The sequence below is a fragment of the Oryctolagus cuniculus genome, chromosome 14, assembly GCF_964237555.1.
Source record: "Oryctolagus cuniculus chromosome 14, mOryCun1.1, whole genome shotgun sequence".
Classification (NCBI taxonomy): Eukaryota; Metazoa; Chordata; class Mammalia; order Lagomorpha; family Leporidae; genus Oryctolagus; species Oryctolagus cuniculus.
Genome location: NC_091445.1, coordinates 83,268,692 through 83,286,551, shown reverse-complemented (window position 1 = coordinate 83,286,551; position 17,860 = coordinate 83,268,692). Strand labels below are relative to the sequence as shown.

Sequence of the window (17,860 nt, the reverse complement as noted above, 5' to 3'; positions counted from 1 at the left end):
GATGGCCCAAGTCCTTGGGACCCTGCACCCGCATGGGAGACCAGGAAGAAGCTCCAGGATCCTGAATCGGCCCAGCTCCAGCCATTGCGGCCATTTGAGAAGTGAACCAGTAGATGGAAGACACTTCTCTTTCTCTTCTTCTCTCTCACTCTCTCGCTCTCACCACCTCTGTCTTTCAAATAAATAATTTTTTTTAAAGATGGGTAAAAGGTAAATGGAGTCCCATTTATTGTACTGTTTCCCCAATATATGTTTGAAAATTTTCCTAGTTAAGAAAATCACTAAAATGATTTTTATACAAAACTGCAATGCAAAAAATCAAATCAGATCACAAAGTCCAAATTTTAACTACATGCCAAACACATACAAAAGGAAAATAAATAAAACTGGACTTCATCAAAACTTTCTCTACAAAACTGTGAAGAGAATGGAAAGACAAGCCACAGAGTGGGGAGAAATGTTTACAAAACACATGCCAGATGTAGGACTGCGACAAAGCACTTATAGCACACAGTAACAAGAACACAAACAATTCACTTAAGTAACAGGCAAACGGGCAGGTATTGGGCATAGTGGTTGACACTATGGTTAAGACATCCACGACCCCTAGCAGAGTGCCTGGTTCAACACCCAGCTCCAGCTCTGGTTCCAGCTTCCTGCTAATATGGACCCTGGGAAGCAGCAGTGATGGCTCAAATATTTAAGTTCCTGCCACCCATGCATTGACTGAGCTCCCAGATCCTGGGTTTTGCCTGACACAGTCCTGGCTGTTGATATCATTTGGGGACTGAACTAGCAGACGAGAGAGCTCAATTTGCACACATGCATACTCTCTGACTTTCAAGTAAATAAATTTGTGTGTGTTTTTTTTTTTAAGATTTATTTAGTTATTTGAAAGTCAGAATTACACAGAGAGAGAGAAGCAGAGGCAGACAGAAACAGGTCTTCCATCTGCTGGTTCACTCCTTAACTGGCCACAACGGCCAAAGCTGTGCTGATCCGCAGCCAGGAGCCAGGAGTTTCTTCCAGGTCTCCCATGTGGGTGCAGGGGCCCAAGGACTTGGGCCACCTTCTACTGCTTTTCCAGGCCATAGCAGAAAGCTGGATTGGAAGTGGAGCAACTGGGATTCAAACCGGTGCCCATATGGGCTGCCAGCACTGCAGGTGGCGGCTTTACCTACTAAGCCACAGAGCCAGCCCCAGTAAATTTGTTTTTAAAACGTGCACATATAAGAATGGAATGGGAGAGGGAACGGGAGAGGGGAGGGTTGCAGGTGGGAGGGAAGTTATGGGGGGGGGAAGCCATTGTAATCCATAAGCTGTACTTTGGAAATTTATATTTATTAAAGAAAAGTTAAGAAAAAACATGTACATATAAGTATTTATAGCAGCCTTATTCATAATTCCCAAAATCTGAAAGGAACCAGGATGTCCTTCAGTAGATGAATGGGTAAAACTGTAATACATACAAACAAGGGAATATTATTCATAGCTGAAAAGAAATGCGCTATCAATCAATGAAAAGAGAAGAAGCCAATCTAATTCTAGAAAGGCTACAGACCGCATGATTCCTCCCATGTGACATTACAGAGAAGGTAAAACTTGGTAAACAATAAAAAGATCAGAGGCCGGCGCTATGGCGCAGCAAGTTAATGCCCTGGCCTGAACACCAGCGCCAGTTCTAGTCCTGGCTGCTCCTCTTCTGATCCAGCTCTCTGCTATGGCCTGGGAAAGCAGTAGAACATGACCCAAGTCCTTGGGCCCCTGCACCCACATGGGAGACCTGGAAGAAAACTCCTGGCTCCTGGCTGCGGATCAGCACAGCTCTGGCCGTTGTGGCCAATTAAAGAGTGAACCAGCAGATGGAAGACCTGTTTCTCTCTGCCTCTGCTTCTCTCTGTGTGTGTAATTCTGACTTTCAAATAACTAAATAAATCTTAAAAAAAAATAAAATAAAAATAAAAAGATCAGTAGCTGTCTGGAATTGGATTGAGGGAGGGATAAATATGTTTTCACAGAGAATTTTTAGTGTAGTAATCATACTCTGTAAGATAGCATGATACGGGGCCAGTGCTGTGGCGTAAAAGGTTAAGCCTCCACCTGCAGTGCCAGAATCCCATATAAGCACCAGTTCGAGTCCCACGTGCTCCACTTAAGATTCGGCTCCTTGCTAATGCACCTAGGAAAGCAGCAGAAGATGGTCCCTGACACCCACATGGGAGACCTGGAAGAAGCTCCTGCCTCCTGGCTTTGTCCAAACCTATAACCAAACATGAAGTTCAAAGGAAACTATGAACTCTGGCAATAATCACATGTCAACATAGGTTCATCAATTGCTAACAAATGTATCACCCTCATAGCGAAGGCTGAAATAGGGCAGGAGTCTGGCATTGTGGCATGTGGATTAAGCTGCCACCGACAATGCTGGCATCCCAGATGGGCACCTGTTTGAATCCCTGCTGCTCTACTTCAGTCTAGCTCCCTGGAGGATGGCCCTAATCCTTGGGCTCCTGCACCCACTTGAGAGAGCCTAATGGAGTTCCAAAGCTCCCAGCTTCAGCCTGGCCAAGCCCTGGCCATTGCAGCCATTTGGGGAGGGAACCAGCAGGTGAAAGATCTCTCTCCATCTCTCCTCCTCTGACTTTCTAACAAACAAATAAATCTTAAAAAAGAAAAGAAAGGTAAAGAAAAAAAGGAACTAAGACCAGCAATACAGGTGCAGGAATAGGCAGCAATCTCTGTAGCTCTTGGATATGAAACCAAGCCCCTAAACAGTGCCTTATGCAGATGCCAGACACCTTCCGGCCCCAGTCTCCTAGCCACTCTCCCTTAGCTTAACTAACTGAATTGAGGGACTGGTACAGCCAACCCCACAATATTCTAAACACTGGACACACAAGGTCATTTGCTCCTCCAACAGATAACACCTTGGTGGCCAGTACTGTCTCAATGGGTTTTATATAGGGAATTCGGGACTGGGCAGGGGAATTCCTGGCCCAGGTCAGAAAGAAACTACCACCTGCATGCAGTTCCCAGGTTGAGGCCCACCTGACCATCACACCAATCAGGTGAGGTTGAATAGGTAACTCATGCAAACTATCATATTGATGCTTGGGGCTGTTTCTTAACTCAACTTCTTTTTGCAGACAACCAATACATAAAACAAAGAAGGAATGTACAAGTGTTGGTGCCTGGGCCCAAACCAGAAGCTTGCATCGCATTTGCAATTTCACAAGACCAGCTCCCAAAACAGGGCTGGCACTGTGGTCTAACAGGTAAAGCTACCACCTGAATGCCAACATCCCATAGAGGCACCAGTTTGAGTCCTGGCTGCTCCACTTCTGGTCCAGCTCCCTGCTAATGTGTCTTGGAGAGCAGCAGAGGATGGTCTAAGTGCTTAGGCCCCCGCACCCATGTTGGAGACCTGGAGCAAGCTCCTGACTTCGGTCTGGCCCAGCACTGGCTGTTGGGCAATAATCAGTGGATGCCTGTGTGTTTGTCTGTCTCTCCCTCAGTCTGTCTTGTTTTTCTCTCATTGCCTCTATAATAATAAAAAATAGAAAAATAACAATTTTTTAAAATCCCAAAGCTGCTCAATACAAAGAAACGCCCTTCACTAGAAGACAGATCCTCTCATAATAATTGTTAACCTATATATATCATAATAAGTGGAATATATTGCTTTCAAAAGATCTTTCATTCTTTTTAAGCTTAATTACTTCACTTACTATAACAAAACTCCTTTGTGGGTTACACATGATTATGAGATATTAGTTACTACTTATAATTTCATTAGAATTACTGTTTGTATTTAAAATGTCTTTGCTTTCAGAGCCTTTAGATTTTGATTTTAACTGAAGTTAGTGTAAATTTTCTAATACTCAGATTTATATGAAAAAGCATACTGTTTTAAAGAAAATAAATTCCATTTTGTGTCAAATCAAGCTCATTTTGTTACTGCATAACAACTTTCTCTGAATTGCTGATTTTGTAATTTATCATCCATAAAAAGAACTTATTTTACTACAGAGGGGAAAAGAATATAAAATTGTTGGGACACACTGAGCAGCAGAAACCAGTTGTAAGTATACCCTGCACTACTTTGCCATAGCAACAGCTCCACCATGAGCTTACATTAGTATGTGGAAGAAGAGCATCCGGGCATTTAAATAAACATATTATTAAAAGGAAGATGTTCTACACCTCAGATTGCCAAAATAACAGGAGCAGCTTTAAATTGTAAAATTGCTCTTCACAATGTCTTCCTACAGCTGCCTTCCATTAAAATACACTTCTTTCCCTCAATTCACGCTTAGTCCCTACCACAGTCCATTTTTTCAGGTTCAGTTACTCCATTCCAAAATGACAAATGCTAAACTCAATTCTTTTCCAGGTATTGTTAGCTTTGTATAATCTCTGACAAACATTTTATGTATTTAACAACACTCATATACTTTTCTAGACTAGTTAAGAGAACTACAGGGAGCCAGCGCTGTGGCGCAGCAGGTTAACTCCCTGGCCTGAAGCGCCAGCATCCTATCTGGGCGCCGGTTCTAGTCCCGGCTGCTCCTCTTCCGATCCAGCTCTCCGCTGTGGCCTGGGATAGCAGTAGAAGATGGTCCAAGTCCTTGGGCCCCTGCACCCATGTGAGAGACCCAGAAGAAGCTCCTGGCTCCTGGCTTCAGATCAGCGCAGCACCGGCCGTGCGGCCAACTGGGGAGTGAACGATCAGATGGAAGACTTCTCTCTCTCTGCCTCTTCTCTATCTGTGTACAATTCTGACTTTCAAATAAATAAATAAATCTTTAATCTAAAAAAAAAAAAGAGAGAGAGAGAGAGCTACAGCATTAAAGCTACAGTGAAGGAGTGGGCATTTGGCCTAGTGGTTAAAATGCCCACATTCCCTTCAGGGTACCTGGGGGCATGGTTCTCAGTTCTATCTCCTAACTCCAGCTTCATGCTAATGTAGACCCTGGGAGGCAGCAATGATGACTCAAGTGGTTGTGTTCCTGCCACCCACCTGGGCGATAAGGATTGTTTTCCTGGCTTGTGGCTCCTGGTTCCAGCCTGGCCCAGCCACAGCCATCACATGCATTTCAGGAATGAACCAGTGGGGAAACAGCACTCACTCACTCTCTTTCTCTGTCTCTGTCTCTGTCTCTCTCTCTCCCTGTTTTGCTCTGTCTCTGCTTCTCAAATAAACAAACAAGCTACAGTGTAGTGGATCTAAGAAAGCGTCATCGACAATCGTAATTCAGCACAACGTGATAAATACCACACTTAAAGTAAATACAAAATGCTAGGTAAACCTATCTTTCATTCTACGTGGAGAACAAGCCTTAGACCACAAGAAAACCAAGTAAAAAATAAGCTTACACAAGCTTCCAGAAAAGGTCTCTTAACTAAATAGAATATAATACATAGCCAGTGCCTAGACTACATATAAATTATGCCTGAAAACCAAATTAACATATTAGGAAGTATGCCTTGAAAACACAAAAATAAGAATTCAGGACTCTACTGATGGTAAGCCTTTAAGAGAGAGAAACTATAACCCAGAATCTTCTAGACATTTCACTTTGAGAATCTCTCCAATATAAAATTAAAAGTCACAGAGGTGGAAATATTTGAAGTCAAAATAAAAAGAAAATTAAAAAGAAATTCATAGAAAGATTTGAGATCAACTGCTTTTCATTAGTCATTTCTTTACTTTTGTCAAGCAAAAGTAACAAGAATGTGGAAAGCAACCTTATGAACATCAGAAAGAACTTCTCTTATACTCAACATCCTCAGATGAACATACAACTGGCTACTGAAACCCACTGGGTTGAAAAATAAAAGGATATAATGTGACTATGACTGTGACTTACGTTTTGAGTAAAAACCAGCGGGGAAGCTTATTAAAAGTATGGCTCAGTAACTTCTCAATCTGTACTTGAGAGGTTTAAAAACTAATATTCCAAACATGTCCAATAGCTCAAAATTATACACTGCTCTTCCCTCCCTCCTCTCCCCTATTCCATTCTCAAGGAAGAACCACTTGTGATACCATGCATTCAGTACAGAACAATCCAGGTTAGGTTAAGCCTCTGCCTACGGTGCCAGCATCCCATATGGGCACCTACTGGAGTCTCAGCTGCTCCACTTTCAATCCAACTACCTGCTGGTAGCCTGGGAAAGCAGTTGGAAATGGCTCCAGTTCTTGAGTCCCTGAACCCTTTTAGGAGACCTGGAGGAGGCTCCTGGGTCCTGGCTTCAGATCACCCCAGCTCCGACCATTGCAGTCATCTGGGGAGTGAAGAGCAGATGGAAGATTCTTTGTCTCCCTTTCTTTCTCTCTGTAACTCTGCCTCTCAAATGATAAATAAATCTTAAAAAATAAATAAAGTACATTACTGTCAAAAACAAAATCCTAGGGACAAAAAAAAGTTGGGCAGTTCTCTGTGGAAAACTCCCAGGGAAAAGCACACTCATTGGACAAAAGCATGAAAAACAAACAGTGCATTTCAGGGATGAAAAGAAAGAAAAATCTTTCTATAAAACACTATGCTGGGGGATGGCGCCATGGCACCGGCATCCCATATGGGCGCCTGTTCTAGTCCTGGTTGCTCCTCTTCTAGTCCAGCTCTCTGCTGTGGCCTGCGAAAGCAGTAGAGGATGGCCCAGGTTCTTGGGCTCCTGCACCCCCAACAAGACCCAGAGGAGGCTCCTGGCTCCTGCCTTCAGATTGGCACAGTTCTGGCAGTTGTGGCCATTTGGGGAGTGAACCAACAGAAGGAAGACCTTTCTCTCTGTCTCTCTCTTTCAAATAAATAAATAAATTTTTTTAAAAAAAGGTATGCTATCCTCCTTTCTAGCAGGCATGCTTGGTTGGAAATGGAACTAAAATAATTTCTGGACTATAATAGTTTCTGTGACCACATAATAAGATATAATTACATAACTTTACTTCCTCTAGAAAAGGAAAGCAAGAACACTGTTACAGATACTTCTCTGGTACCACATGGTACAGCACAAAACATCAGGATGAACAACACAAAAACCGCTATTTTGAAAGGTCACAAACAGTCAAATACAAAAGCACCAAACAACTGGAGAAAAGGAAGTCTTTTAAACAAATTGTGCTAAAACACCTAGTAAAGGGCTACCACATTCCAATAGTACATCTGCCTTACTTCCAGCAATTACCCACAAATGTCAATTCTATTTCCTAAATTTTAACTCTGTGCCCACCTAACTGTCCCCTTTAACACTGCTTAATAGATTGTCCACCTCATCAGAATTACTTCAATAGCCTCAAATCTCTCTCTTCGCCTTCAGACTATCCCATATCAACCTACTCTCCTATCAGCAACTAAGTGATCTTTTCACTCACAGTACTGCAGAGCTTAAATTTAGGAAGAATTCAAAACATTTCAATAAAATATTAACAGATTAATAAATATTAATAAATATTAACAGCCTTCCCTTTATACAAGCACCACAATTTTCACAATCAACCTTGCCTATGTCAAGTCACGTACATTGAGGCCAGCGTTGTGGCACAGTGGGTAAACCCTCAGCACACAATGCTAGCATCCTGTATGTGTACTAGTCCCGGCTGTTCCACTTCCAATCCAGCTCCCTGCTAACGCCCTGGGAAGCAGTGGAAGTTGGGCCAAGTGTTTGGGCCCCTGATAATCATGTGGGAAACCAAGATGAAGTTTCTAGCTCCTGGCTTCAGCCTAGCACAACCCCAGCTGCTGCAGCCATCTGGGGAGTGAACCAGCAAATGCAAGACATCTCTCTCTCTCTCTCCCTCTCCCTCTCCCTCTCTCTGCCTTTCAAATAAGTAAATAAATCTTTTTTTAAAAAAAATCACTTACATCATAAAACAGTTTTCTGTCAGCAGCCAGTCGTTTAGACGCCAGTGTCTTGGTAACATGATAGAAGGTGAGTAACGCTCTGTGCTGTCGGAGATCATCTTGGACTTTCACAGACTCGATAAGAGTGGGAATCAGTTCAGGCCACTGTCTAGGACAATCTAATCTAGCAACTTTTGCAATCAGCACTGCAATCTGAGTGGCAATCTAGAGGGGAAAAAAATCAATCATCAGAAATAAACATAGGAAATGAAGGTAACAGAGAAAGAATGCTTTCATATTTAAGAACTGCATTAAATATAGTCAAAATTGTTAAACATGCCAATTTCTACTAAAATAATAATGTCACAAAATTGAAGAAGCAAATAAGGAAATTTCAACATCATCTTTTAAGAACACTGAGGCCAGGGCTGGTGTTTCAGCATAGCAGGTAAGGCAGCTGCCTGCAGTTCCGGCATCCCTTACGGGCACCAGTTCAAGTCCAGGCTGCTCCACTTCCAATGCAGCTCTCTGCTGTGGCCTGGGAAAGCAGTAGAAGATGGCCCAAGTCCGCCGGCACTGTGGCGCAGCAAGTTAACACCCTGGCCTAAAGCACCAGCATCCCATATGCACACCAGTTCGACGCCTGGCTGCTCCACTTCCAATCCAGCTCTCTGCTATGGCCTGGGAAAGCAGTGGAAGATGGCCCAAGTCCTTGGGTCCCTGGACCCACGTGGGAGACCTGGAAGAAGCTCCTGGCTCCTGGCTCTGGATTGGCACAGTTCTGGCCATTGTGGCCAATTGGGGAGTGAACCATCAGATGGAAGACCTTTCTTTCTCTCTCTCTCTCTCTCTCTGCCTCTCCTCTCTCTAACTCTTTCAAATAAATAAATAAATCTTAAAAAAAAAAGAACTCAAAAATATACAGGCAATATAAATCATTAAAATTGATTTCTATGCAGTAAGAATACAAATTCATAAAAAGATTTGCTTTCAAATGTTGGCTCAAAAACTATGAAAGCTAAAAAGTATAAAAGTATACTTTAAAATGACTTCTGAGTTTTAAATCACACATAGTGAAATCTAACCAAAATTCTTAATGGCTACAATTAGATTCAAAATAAAAAGACCAACAGAGAAATGTATATAAACATCACAAATAAAAAGAACTAAAACTTCTTCTTTTGTAAGAAGTAAAAGCTAAAAAAAAAAAAGAAAAATCAGCATTCATGTTCTCACTCACCTGGTTTATTGGTTCATTGAAGTTGGTGATTAGCCCTGCACGCAATGTCGATTTCTCTTCCTCAGAGAGCGCACTATAAAAAGAAAAATTTATTATGCAAGAGAATGCCACCTAATAATGAATCCAAGTAAGCACTACTGTGAATTTTAACAATAAAAAGTCTTTTAATCATGCATCCCTGGCTGGTTTTGGTAAATACACAGAGCTACTTCCATTTCCTCTATATTGGCTCACTGAGTAAGTAATTCCTTCACAAAACAATAGGAAGCACAACACAAGAAATAATAAGAAGATAAATTCAAGTTAATTAATATAATATCTTGATGTACATTTTTACTGATGTCAAAAGCTACCTAGAAAAAAATCAATTGGTTAAAAAAATAAATCTATGTGAGTAAATATTGTCCTTCCATTGAATTCTTTTATGAAATCTGAGGTGATTTTATGTCAAGAGGGATTACAGAACATTTAGAACCTATATGAAGACATATAGGACCGGCATTATGGAGTAGCAGGTAAGGACACTGCCTGCAATGCCAGCACCCCATCTGGGCACTGGTTCAATACCTGCTGCTCCACTTTCCATCCAACTCCCTGCTAATGTGCCTGAGAAAGCAACTAAGAATGGCTCAAGTGCTTGGGCCCCAGCACCCACATGGGAGACCTAGAAGAAGCTCCTGGCTTCCAACCAGCCCAGCTCCAGCAGCTGGGGCCATCTGGGGAGTGAATCAGTGAATGGAAGATATCTCTGTGCATGTCTGTGTGTCTGTGTGTCTCCCTCTTTCTCTCTGTAAACTCTACCTGTCAAATAAATAAATAGGGTAGGAGGGACGGTATGGGGGGGGGGAAGCCATTGTAACCCATGAGTCGTACTTTGGAAATTTATATTCATTAAATAAAAGATAAAAATAAATAAATAAATAAATAAATAAATCTTTTAAAACACTGAAGACATATTAGAAATCAACTAAAAATAAATAAATAAATAAATAAACCAAAAAGTGTCTCCACAAATGCCAAAAAATAAATGCAGCAATTCAAGAAACAGGAATAAGGAAGTCAACATGATGCCCCCAAAAGGACATAACACTTTAATGCTAGAATGTGAAGATGAAGAGATTAAAGAAATGCCAGAAACAGAATTCAAAAATTTGATCATAGGATTACTTAGAAATAAGCAAATTCATGAACTGATGAAATCGTACATGACATAAAAGAAGATGTCTCCCATGAAATTGAGACCTTAAAGATAAATTGAAATGAAGTCTTGGAAATGAAGAATTCAACAGAACAAATAAAAAATGCAGTGGAAAGACTTAACAATAGAATTGGTGAAGCAAAAGAAAGAACATCCCAGTTAGAATACAAACTGCTGGCCAGCACCGCAGCTCACGAGACTAATCCTCCACCTGCGGTGCCAGTACCCCAGGTTCTAGTCCCAGTTGGGGCACCTGATTCTGTCCCAGTTGCTCCTCTTCCAGTCCAGCTCTCTGTTGTGGCCCAGGAAGGCAGTGGAGGATGGCCCAAGTGCTTGGGCCCTGCACCCATATGGGAGACCAGGAAGAAGCACCTGGCTCCTGGCTTCGGATCAGCACAGTGCACCAGCCGTAGCGGCCACTTGAGGGGGGGTGAACCAACGGAAGGAAGACCTTTCTCTCTATCTCTCTCACTGTCTAACTCTGCCTGCCAAAAAAAAAAAAAAAAAAGAATACAAACTGCTGGAAATTTATAGTCAAACCAGAAAAAAAAATTAGAAATTTCTAAAAATTACTAAAAAACCGTATTGGGAGATTTATGGGACACACTCCAACGACCCGGCATATGGGTCTTAGGAGTTCCTGTAGTCATGGAGAGAAAATGGATTAGAAGGCCTTTTTAGTGAAATTCTTACAGAAAACTTCCCTAATTTGGAGAAAGAAAGAGACATCCAAATACAGGAAGCACACAGAACTCCTAATAGACATGACCACAAAATATCTTCACCACAACAATTTGTAGTCAAACACTCCATAGTAAAACATAAAGAAAAGATTCTAAAATGTGCACAAGACAAACACCAGATTACTCTGAGGATCTCCAATAAAAGTCACAGCAGAATTTTCATCAGAAACCCTACAAGTTAGGAGAAAATGGCGAGATATAGTTCAAGTCTTAAGAGAAAAGAACTGTCAACTCAGAATACTATACCTGTAAAACGCTCACTTATGAACGAAGGTGAAATAAAGACCTTCCATGACAAACAGAAATTGAGAATTTGTTACCACCCATTCAGCCTTGCAGAAGATGCTTAAGGATTTGCTGCACACAGAAACACAGTCATTGCTACAAAGAAGGTAAAAGAAGGAAATCTCCCAGTAAAAGTACAAAGGAAATCCAAAAGTAAAAAATAGGAATATTTATGGAAAAACGGCAGGGCCAAGTCCTTAACTTATCAAGTCACTTTGAATGTAAATGGCATCAACTCTCCAGTTAAAAGGCACAGACTGGCTGAATGGATTAAAAAACAAAACCCATCTATTTGCAGCCAACAAGAAACACATCTCAAGCCGGCGCCGCGGCTCACTAGGCTAATCCTCCGCCTAGCGGCGCCGGCACACCGGGTTCTAGTCCCGGTCGGGGCGCCGGATTCTGTCCCGGTTGCCCCTCTTCCAGGCCAGCCCTCTGCTGTGGCCAGGGAGTGCAGTGGAGGATGGCCCGGGTGCTTGGGCCCTGCACCCCATGGGAGACCAGGAAAAGCACCTGGCTCCTGGCTCCTGCCATTGGATCAGCGCGGTGTGCCGGCCGCGGCGGCCACTGGAGGGTGAACCAACGGCAAAGGAAGACCTTTCTCTCTGTCTCTCTCTCTCACTGTCCACTCTGCCTGTCAAAAAAAAAAAAAATAATAATAATAATAAAAAAAAGAAACACATCTCAACAACAAAGAAGCACACAGACTTAAAGTGAAAAGATGAAAAAAGACATTCCATGCCAAAGAACCAAAAAAGAGCTGGTGTAGCCAGACAAAATAGACTTTAATACAAAAACTATTAAAAGAGACACAGAGGGCACTTTTAAGGTATCAATTCAACAGGAAGATATATCTGTTATAAACATATATGCACCCAATTACAGGGCACCTGGGTAATTAAGAAATGTTAAAAGATCTAAAGGGAGACATAGAGTCAAAAACAATAGTAACCGAAGATTTAAATACCCCACTTTCAGCAATGGACAGATAGACCAGACAGAAAATCAGAGTTAATTGACACTACAGAGCAAAAAAAATTGAAATCATACATGCATCTTATCAGACCACGATGCAAGAAGCTGGAAATTAACTACTTAGGAATCTCTAGAACACATGCAAACACATGGAGATAAAACAACATGCTCCTTAATGAACAGTGGGTCATTGAAAAAATCAAAAGAGAAATAAAAAAATTTCTGGAAACAAATGAAGATGACAATACAACATATCAAAACTTAAGAGATACAGTAAAAGCAGTGTTAAGAGGAAAGTTTATAGGAATTGGTGACTATATCAAGAAATTGGAAAGGTACCAAATAAATGAGCTATCAATGCATTTCAAGGAACTAGAAAAATAACAGCAAACCAAACTCAAAACTAGTAGGAGAAAATAAATAATCAAGAAATCAACAAAATTAAAACAACAAAAACAATACAAAATGTCAGCAAAATGAAGAACTGGTGTTTTGAAAAATAAACAAAATTGACACACTTTTGGCCCAACTAACCAAAAAAAGGGAGAGAGAAGAACAAAATCAATAAAATTAGACATGAAAAAGACAATGTAACAAAAGACACCACGGAAATAAAAAGAATCATCAGAAATTACTGCAAAGAGCTGTATGCTAAAAAACTGGGAAACCTAGAAGAAATGGATAGATTTCTAGACACATACAACCTACGTAAATTGAGCCATGAAGACACAGAAAACCTAAACAGATCAATTACCAAGACAGAAATTCAATCAGTAATAAAGACCCTCCCAACAAAGAAAAGCTCAGGACCAGATGGCTTCACTAAAGAATTCTACGGAACATTTACAGAAGACATTTATAAACATTTAACTCCCATTCTTCTCAAGTTATTCAAAACAACTGAAAGGGAGGGAATCTTCCCAAATTCTTTATATGAAGCCAGCACCACCTTAATTCCTAAAACTGAAAAAGATGCAACTGAGAAAGGGAACTACAGAACATAGATGCAAAAATCCTCAACAAAATTCTGGACAATCAAATCCAACAACGTATCAGAAAAATCATCCACATAGATCAAGTGGGATTTATCCCTGGTATGCAGGGATGGTTCAAAATTCCCAAGCCAATCAGTGTGATAAATCACATTAACAAACTGAGCAAAAACCATATGATTATCTCAATAGATGCAGAGAAAGCATTTAATAAAATACAACACCTTTTCATGATGAAAACTCTAAGCAAATTGAGTATAAAAGGAACATTCCTCACCACAATCAAGGTAATTGATGACAGTCCCACAGCCAGCATCCTATTGAATGGGGAAAAGCTGGAAGCATTCCCTCTGAGATCCAGACTCAGACAAGGATGGCCACACTCACCACAGCTATTCAATATAGTCCTGGATGTTTTAACTGGAGCCATTAGGCAAAAAAAAAGAAATCAAAGGGATTCAAACTAGCAAAGAGGAAGTCAAACTATCCCTATTTGCAGAAGACATGATTCTATGCATAGGAGATCCAAAAGACTCCACCAAGAGACTATTGGAACTCAAAGAGTTTGGTAAAGTAGCAGGATACAAAATCAACACACAAAAATCAACAGCCTTTGTACACACAGACAATGCCATGGCTGAGAAAGAACTTCTAAGATCAATCCACTCAAAGAACAGGTCTTCAAAGAAGGAGGTACCTTTCTCTGAAGGGAAGAGAGAACCTCCACTTTGACTATGACCTTGTCTAAACAAGATAAGAGTCGGAGAACTCAGAGGGCTTCCATAGCCTTGGAAACTCATGACTGGAGCATAGGGACATCACTGATGCCATAAACAGGAGTGTCAATTTGTAAAGTCAACAACAGGAGTCACTGTGCACTTACTCCTCATGTAGGATCTCTGTCCTTAATGTGCTGTGCATTGAGATTTAATGCTATAACGAGTACTCAAACAGTATATTTCACTTTGTGTTTCTATAGGGGTGCAAACTGTTGAAATCTTTACTTAATGTATACTAAACTGATCTTCTGTAAAAAAAAAAAAAAAAATTATCAATTCCCAACTTGACTCTCACTGGGATTAAACATGACAATAGGTCTGATCTGATTTCATCATCATTTAAAAGATCATCTATTATTTTTCACTTTATGTTTCTGTGTGGGAGCAAACTGTTGAAATCTTTACTTAATGTATGCTAAACTGATCTTCTGTATATAAAGAGAATCAAAAATGAATCCTCATGTGAATGGTAGGGGAGAGGGAGTGGGAAAGGGGAGGGTTGCAGGTGGGAGGGACGTTATGGGGGGAAGCCATTGTAATCCATAAGCTGTACTTTGGAAATTTATATTCATTAAATAAAAGTTAAAAAAAAAAAAAAAGATGAATCCACTCACAATAGCTACAAAAAAATCAAATACCTTTGAATAAATTTAACCAAGGACCTCTACAATGAGAATTACAAAACATTAAAGAAATAGAAGATACATGGGGCCAATCATTTGCAACAAAATAGATAAACCTGGAAAACATCATACTTAGTGAAATAAGCCAGTCCCAAAGGGACAAATACCATATGCTCTCCCTGATCTGCAAGAATGAAAAGAGCACCTAAAATGAAATTTGTAGAAGTGAAATTGACACTTTGAGAAGCAGCGACTCGATCAGCCCTTGTCTTGACCGTCGAGCAACAGTTTTGTTGAACTCTTTACTTAACAGAGTTAATTATATGTAAAAAAAAAAAAAAAAAGTGAATTGAAAATAGATCTCAGTAAAAAATAAGAGTGGGAATAAGAGAGGGAGGAGGAAGTTTGTAACTGTAAAGCTGTATAGTTCTGCATACATTTTTCCTACAGACTTACTTCTAAGGGTACAGTTTAAAAACTTGCTAAAGGACCCCAAATCCCATTAACTTGGGTGGTAAAATGCCATCTTAAGTGTTAAAATGATCATATTAAGTGTTAAAGTGATTATATAGATAGGATTAAGTGTTAAATGGACCATATAAATAAGATCAAGTCTCTGGTAATACTAATAAATAGAATTAAAAAGGAGAGAATGTTCCAAGATGGGAAGCAGTCCATACAGCCAACTCATAGAATGACAATCACTTTAAACAGCACTCTGGCCAGTGCCGTGGCTCACTTGGCTAATTCTCCGCCTGCGGTGCTGGCACCATGGGTGCTAGTCCCAGTCCGGGCGCCAGATTCTGTCCCGGTTGCTCTTCTTCCAGGTCAGCTCTCTGCTGTGGCCCAGAAAGGTAGTGCAGGAAGGCCCAAGTGCTTGGGCCCTGCAACCGCATGGGAGACCAGAAGGAAGCACCTGGCTCCTGGCTTCGGATCAACAAGGCGCGCTGACCGTGGCGGCCATTTTGGGGGTGAACCAATGGAAAAAGGAAGACCTTTCTCTCTGTCTCTCTCTCTCTCTAACTCAGCCTGTCAAAAAAAAAAAAAAAAAAATAGCACTCTGACCTCAGAATCAGCCCTTAAAGGCATTCTGGTCAGCTGGCACCATGGCTCACTAGGCTAATCCTCTGCCTGCGGCAGCAGTACCCTGGATTCTGTCCCGGTTGCTCCACTTCCAGTCCAGCTCTCTGCTGTGGCCCAGAAAGGCAGTGGAGGATGGCCCAAGTTCTTGGGCCCTGCACTTGCATGGGAGACCAGAAGGAAGCACCTGGCTCCTGGCTTTGGATCGGCAGAACACACTGTCCATAGCGGCCATTTGGGGGGTGAACCAACGGAAGGAAGACCTTTCTCTCTGTCTCTCTCTGTCTAATTCTGCCTGTCAAAAAAAAAAAAAAAAAAAAAAAGGTATTCTGGTCTAGCTGAAAAGCAATTCAAACATTGCAGGTATGGAAAGCCAAGACATTGTGAAAAAAAAATTTCCTTCATGAAGGATCTTTGTTAGTGAGACCCCAGTGGAATGAAGTGGCCATCAAAGAAGGACATACTTGGGGCCAGTGTCACGGTGTAGCAGATTAAACCGCTGCCTGCAGTGCTGGCATCCCATATGGATGGTGGTTCAAGACTCGCTGCTCTATCTCTGCTCCAGCTCTCTGGTATGGCCTGAAAAAGCAGTAGAAGATGGCCCAAGTCCTTGCACCCACGTGGGAGACCCAGAAGAAGTTCCTTGCTCCTGGCTTCAGATTGGCCCAGCTCCAGCCATTGTGGCCAATTGTGTAGTAAAACAACAGATGGAAGACCTCTCTCTCTCTCTCTGCCTCTCCTTCTCTCTCTTTGTAACTCTGACTTTCAAATAAAGAAAAAAAGAAATCTTAAAAAAAAAAAAATAAGGATGTACTTTTCTCGGAAGCGAGGAGAGAACTTCCACTTTGCTTATGGCCTTATATAAATACTGACAGAGACTATAAATTCAAAGAAGCCTCAGGTGATCACTGACATCATACATAAGAGTGTTAATTGTTAAATTAACGACAGGAGTCACTGTGCACTTCCCATGCAGGACCTCTGTCCTCAATTAGTTGTATTATGAGAATTAACTATAAAAGTTGTTGCTAAACAGTTTGTCTGTGTGTGTGTGCTTGTGTGCAAATTGTTGAAATCTTTACTTAGTATCGAGTCAGTCTTCTGTGTATAAAGTTAATTGAAAATGAATCTTAATGGAGAATGAGATTGGGAATAGGACAGGGAGGAGGAGGAGGTGGGGTGGGAGTGGGGGTGAGAGGGTAAATATGGTGGTAAGAATCACTATATTTCTTAAGCTGTACTTACGAAATCTGTACTCATTAAATAAAAGGTTTCTTTCAGGGAAAAAAATAAATAAAAGGAGAAAAGCAGGTGTATTTAAAAAAACAATAACGATTAGCTACCAAGAGATATATATAAATATATACATGTTAAAGAAACAAGTCACTAATATAAAGAAAACGCATGCCTTTCACAATTTAGCAAGTTAACATTCTACCTTTGATTTTATGCATGTTATCATTAGACAAGTCCATTTCAAGGAGAAACTATACAGAATCTAATTATTTAGCACACAGTTAAATTGTATCTTACATAATAATGACGGAAGCTTAAGTTAGCTGATTTACATCCTATGAAAACAATGGTAAAGCAAGAACTATGTAAGTTAAAATTTAAGTAAGAACCAAGAAGATTTTTAAGTATCTCAAACATAAATTAAATTCCATTAGTAACCTGCCATCCATACTTCCTTTCTAAGTACATTCACCTTCTTTCCAGCTTTTAACACCATATATACTAAAAGAGAAAGCTCAATATCTGAGATTTAACTACCTAATATGACGATTTATCCATTAATTATTCAAATTTAAACTATATTCCAGCTTATAACTCTTTATTTAAAAGCATAATCTGGGGCCAGCACTGTGGCAAAGCAGGTAAAGCCACAGCCTGCAGTGCAGGTTTGGGTCCTAGTTGCACCACTTCCAATCCAGCTTTCTGTTATGGCCTGGGAAAGCAGTAGAAGACGGCCCAAGTCCTTGGGGCCCTGCATCCACATGGGAAACCCGTAAGAAGCTCCTGACTCCCGGCCCCTGGCTCTCGGCTTCGGATCGACCCAGCTCTGGCCACTGCAACCATTTGGGGAGTGATGGAAGACTCA

The 17,860-nt window shown here is 41.0% G+C and overlaps 1 protein-coding gene across 3 annotated transcripts in view; it reads right to left on the bottom strand.

Moving 5' to 3' along the window:
- IPO11 (importin 11) overlaps positions 1-17,860 on the bottom strand; it is a 217,450-nt gene that overhangs the window by 166,402 nt on the left and 33,188 nt on the right. For all 3 annotated transcript variants that reach the window (XM_051853725.2, XM_070056753.1, XM_051853724.2), the window contains exons 4-5: positions 9,085-9,157; positions 7,866-8,069 (exon numbers count right to left, since the gene is read on the bottom strand). In XM_051853725.2, the coding sequence (XP_051709685.1) occupies positions 7,866-8,069; positions 9,085-9,157 (277 nt within the window). The remainder of the gene's footprint in view (positions 1-7,865; positions 8,070-9,084; positions 9,158-17,860) is intronic.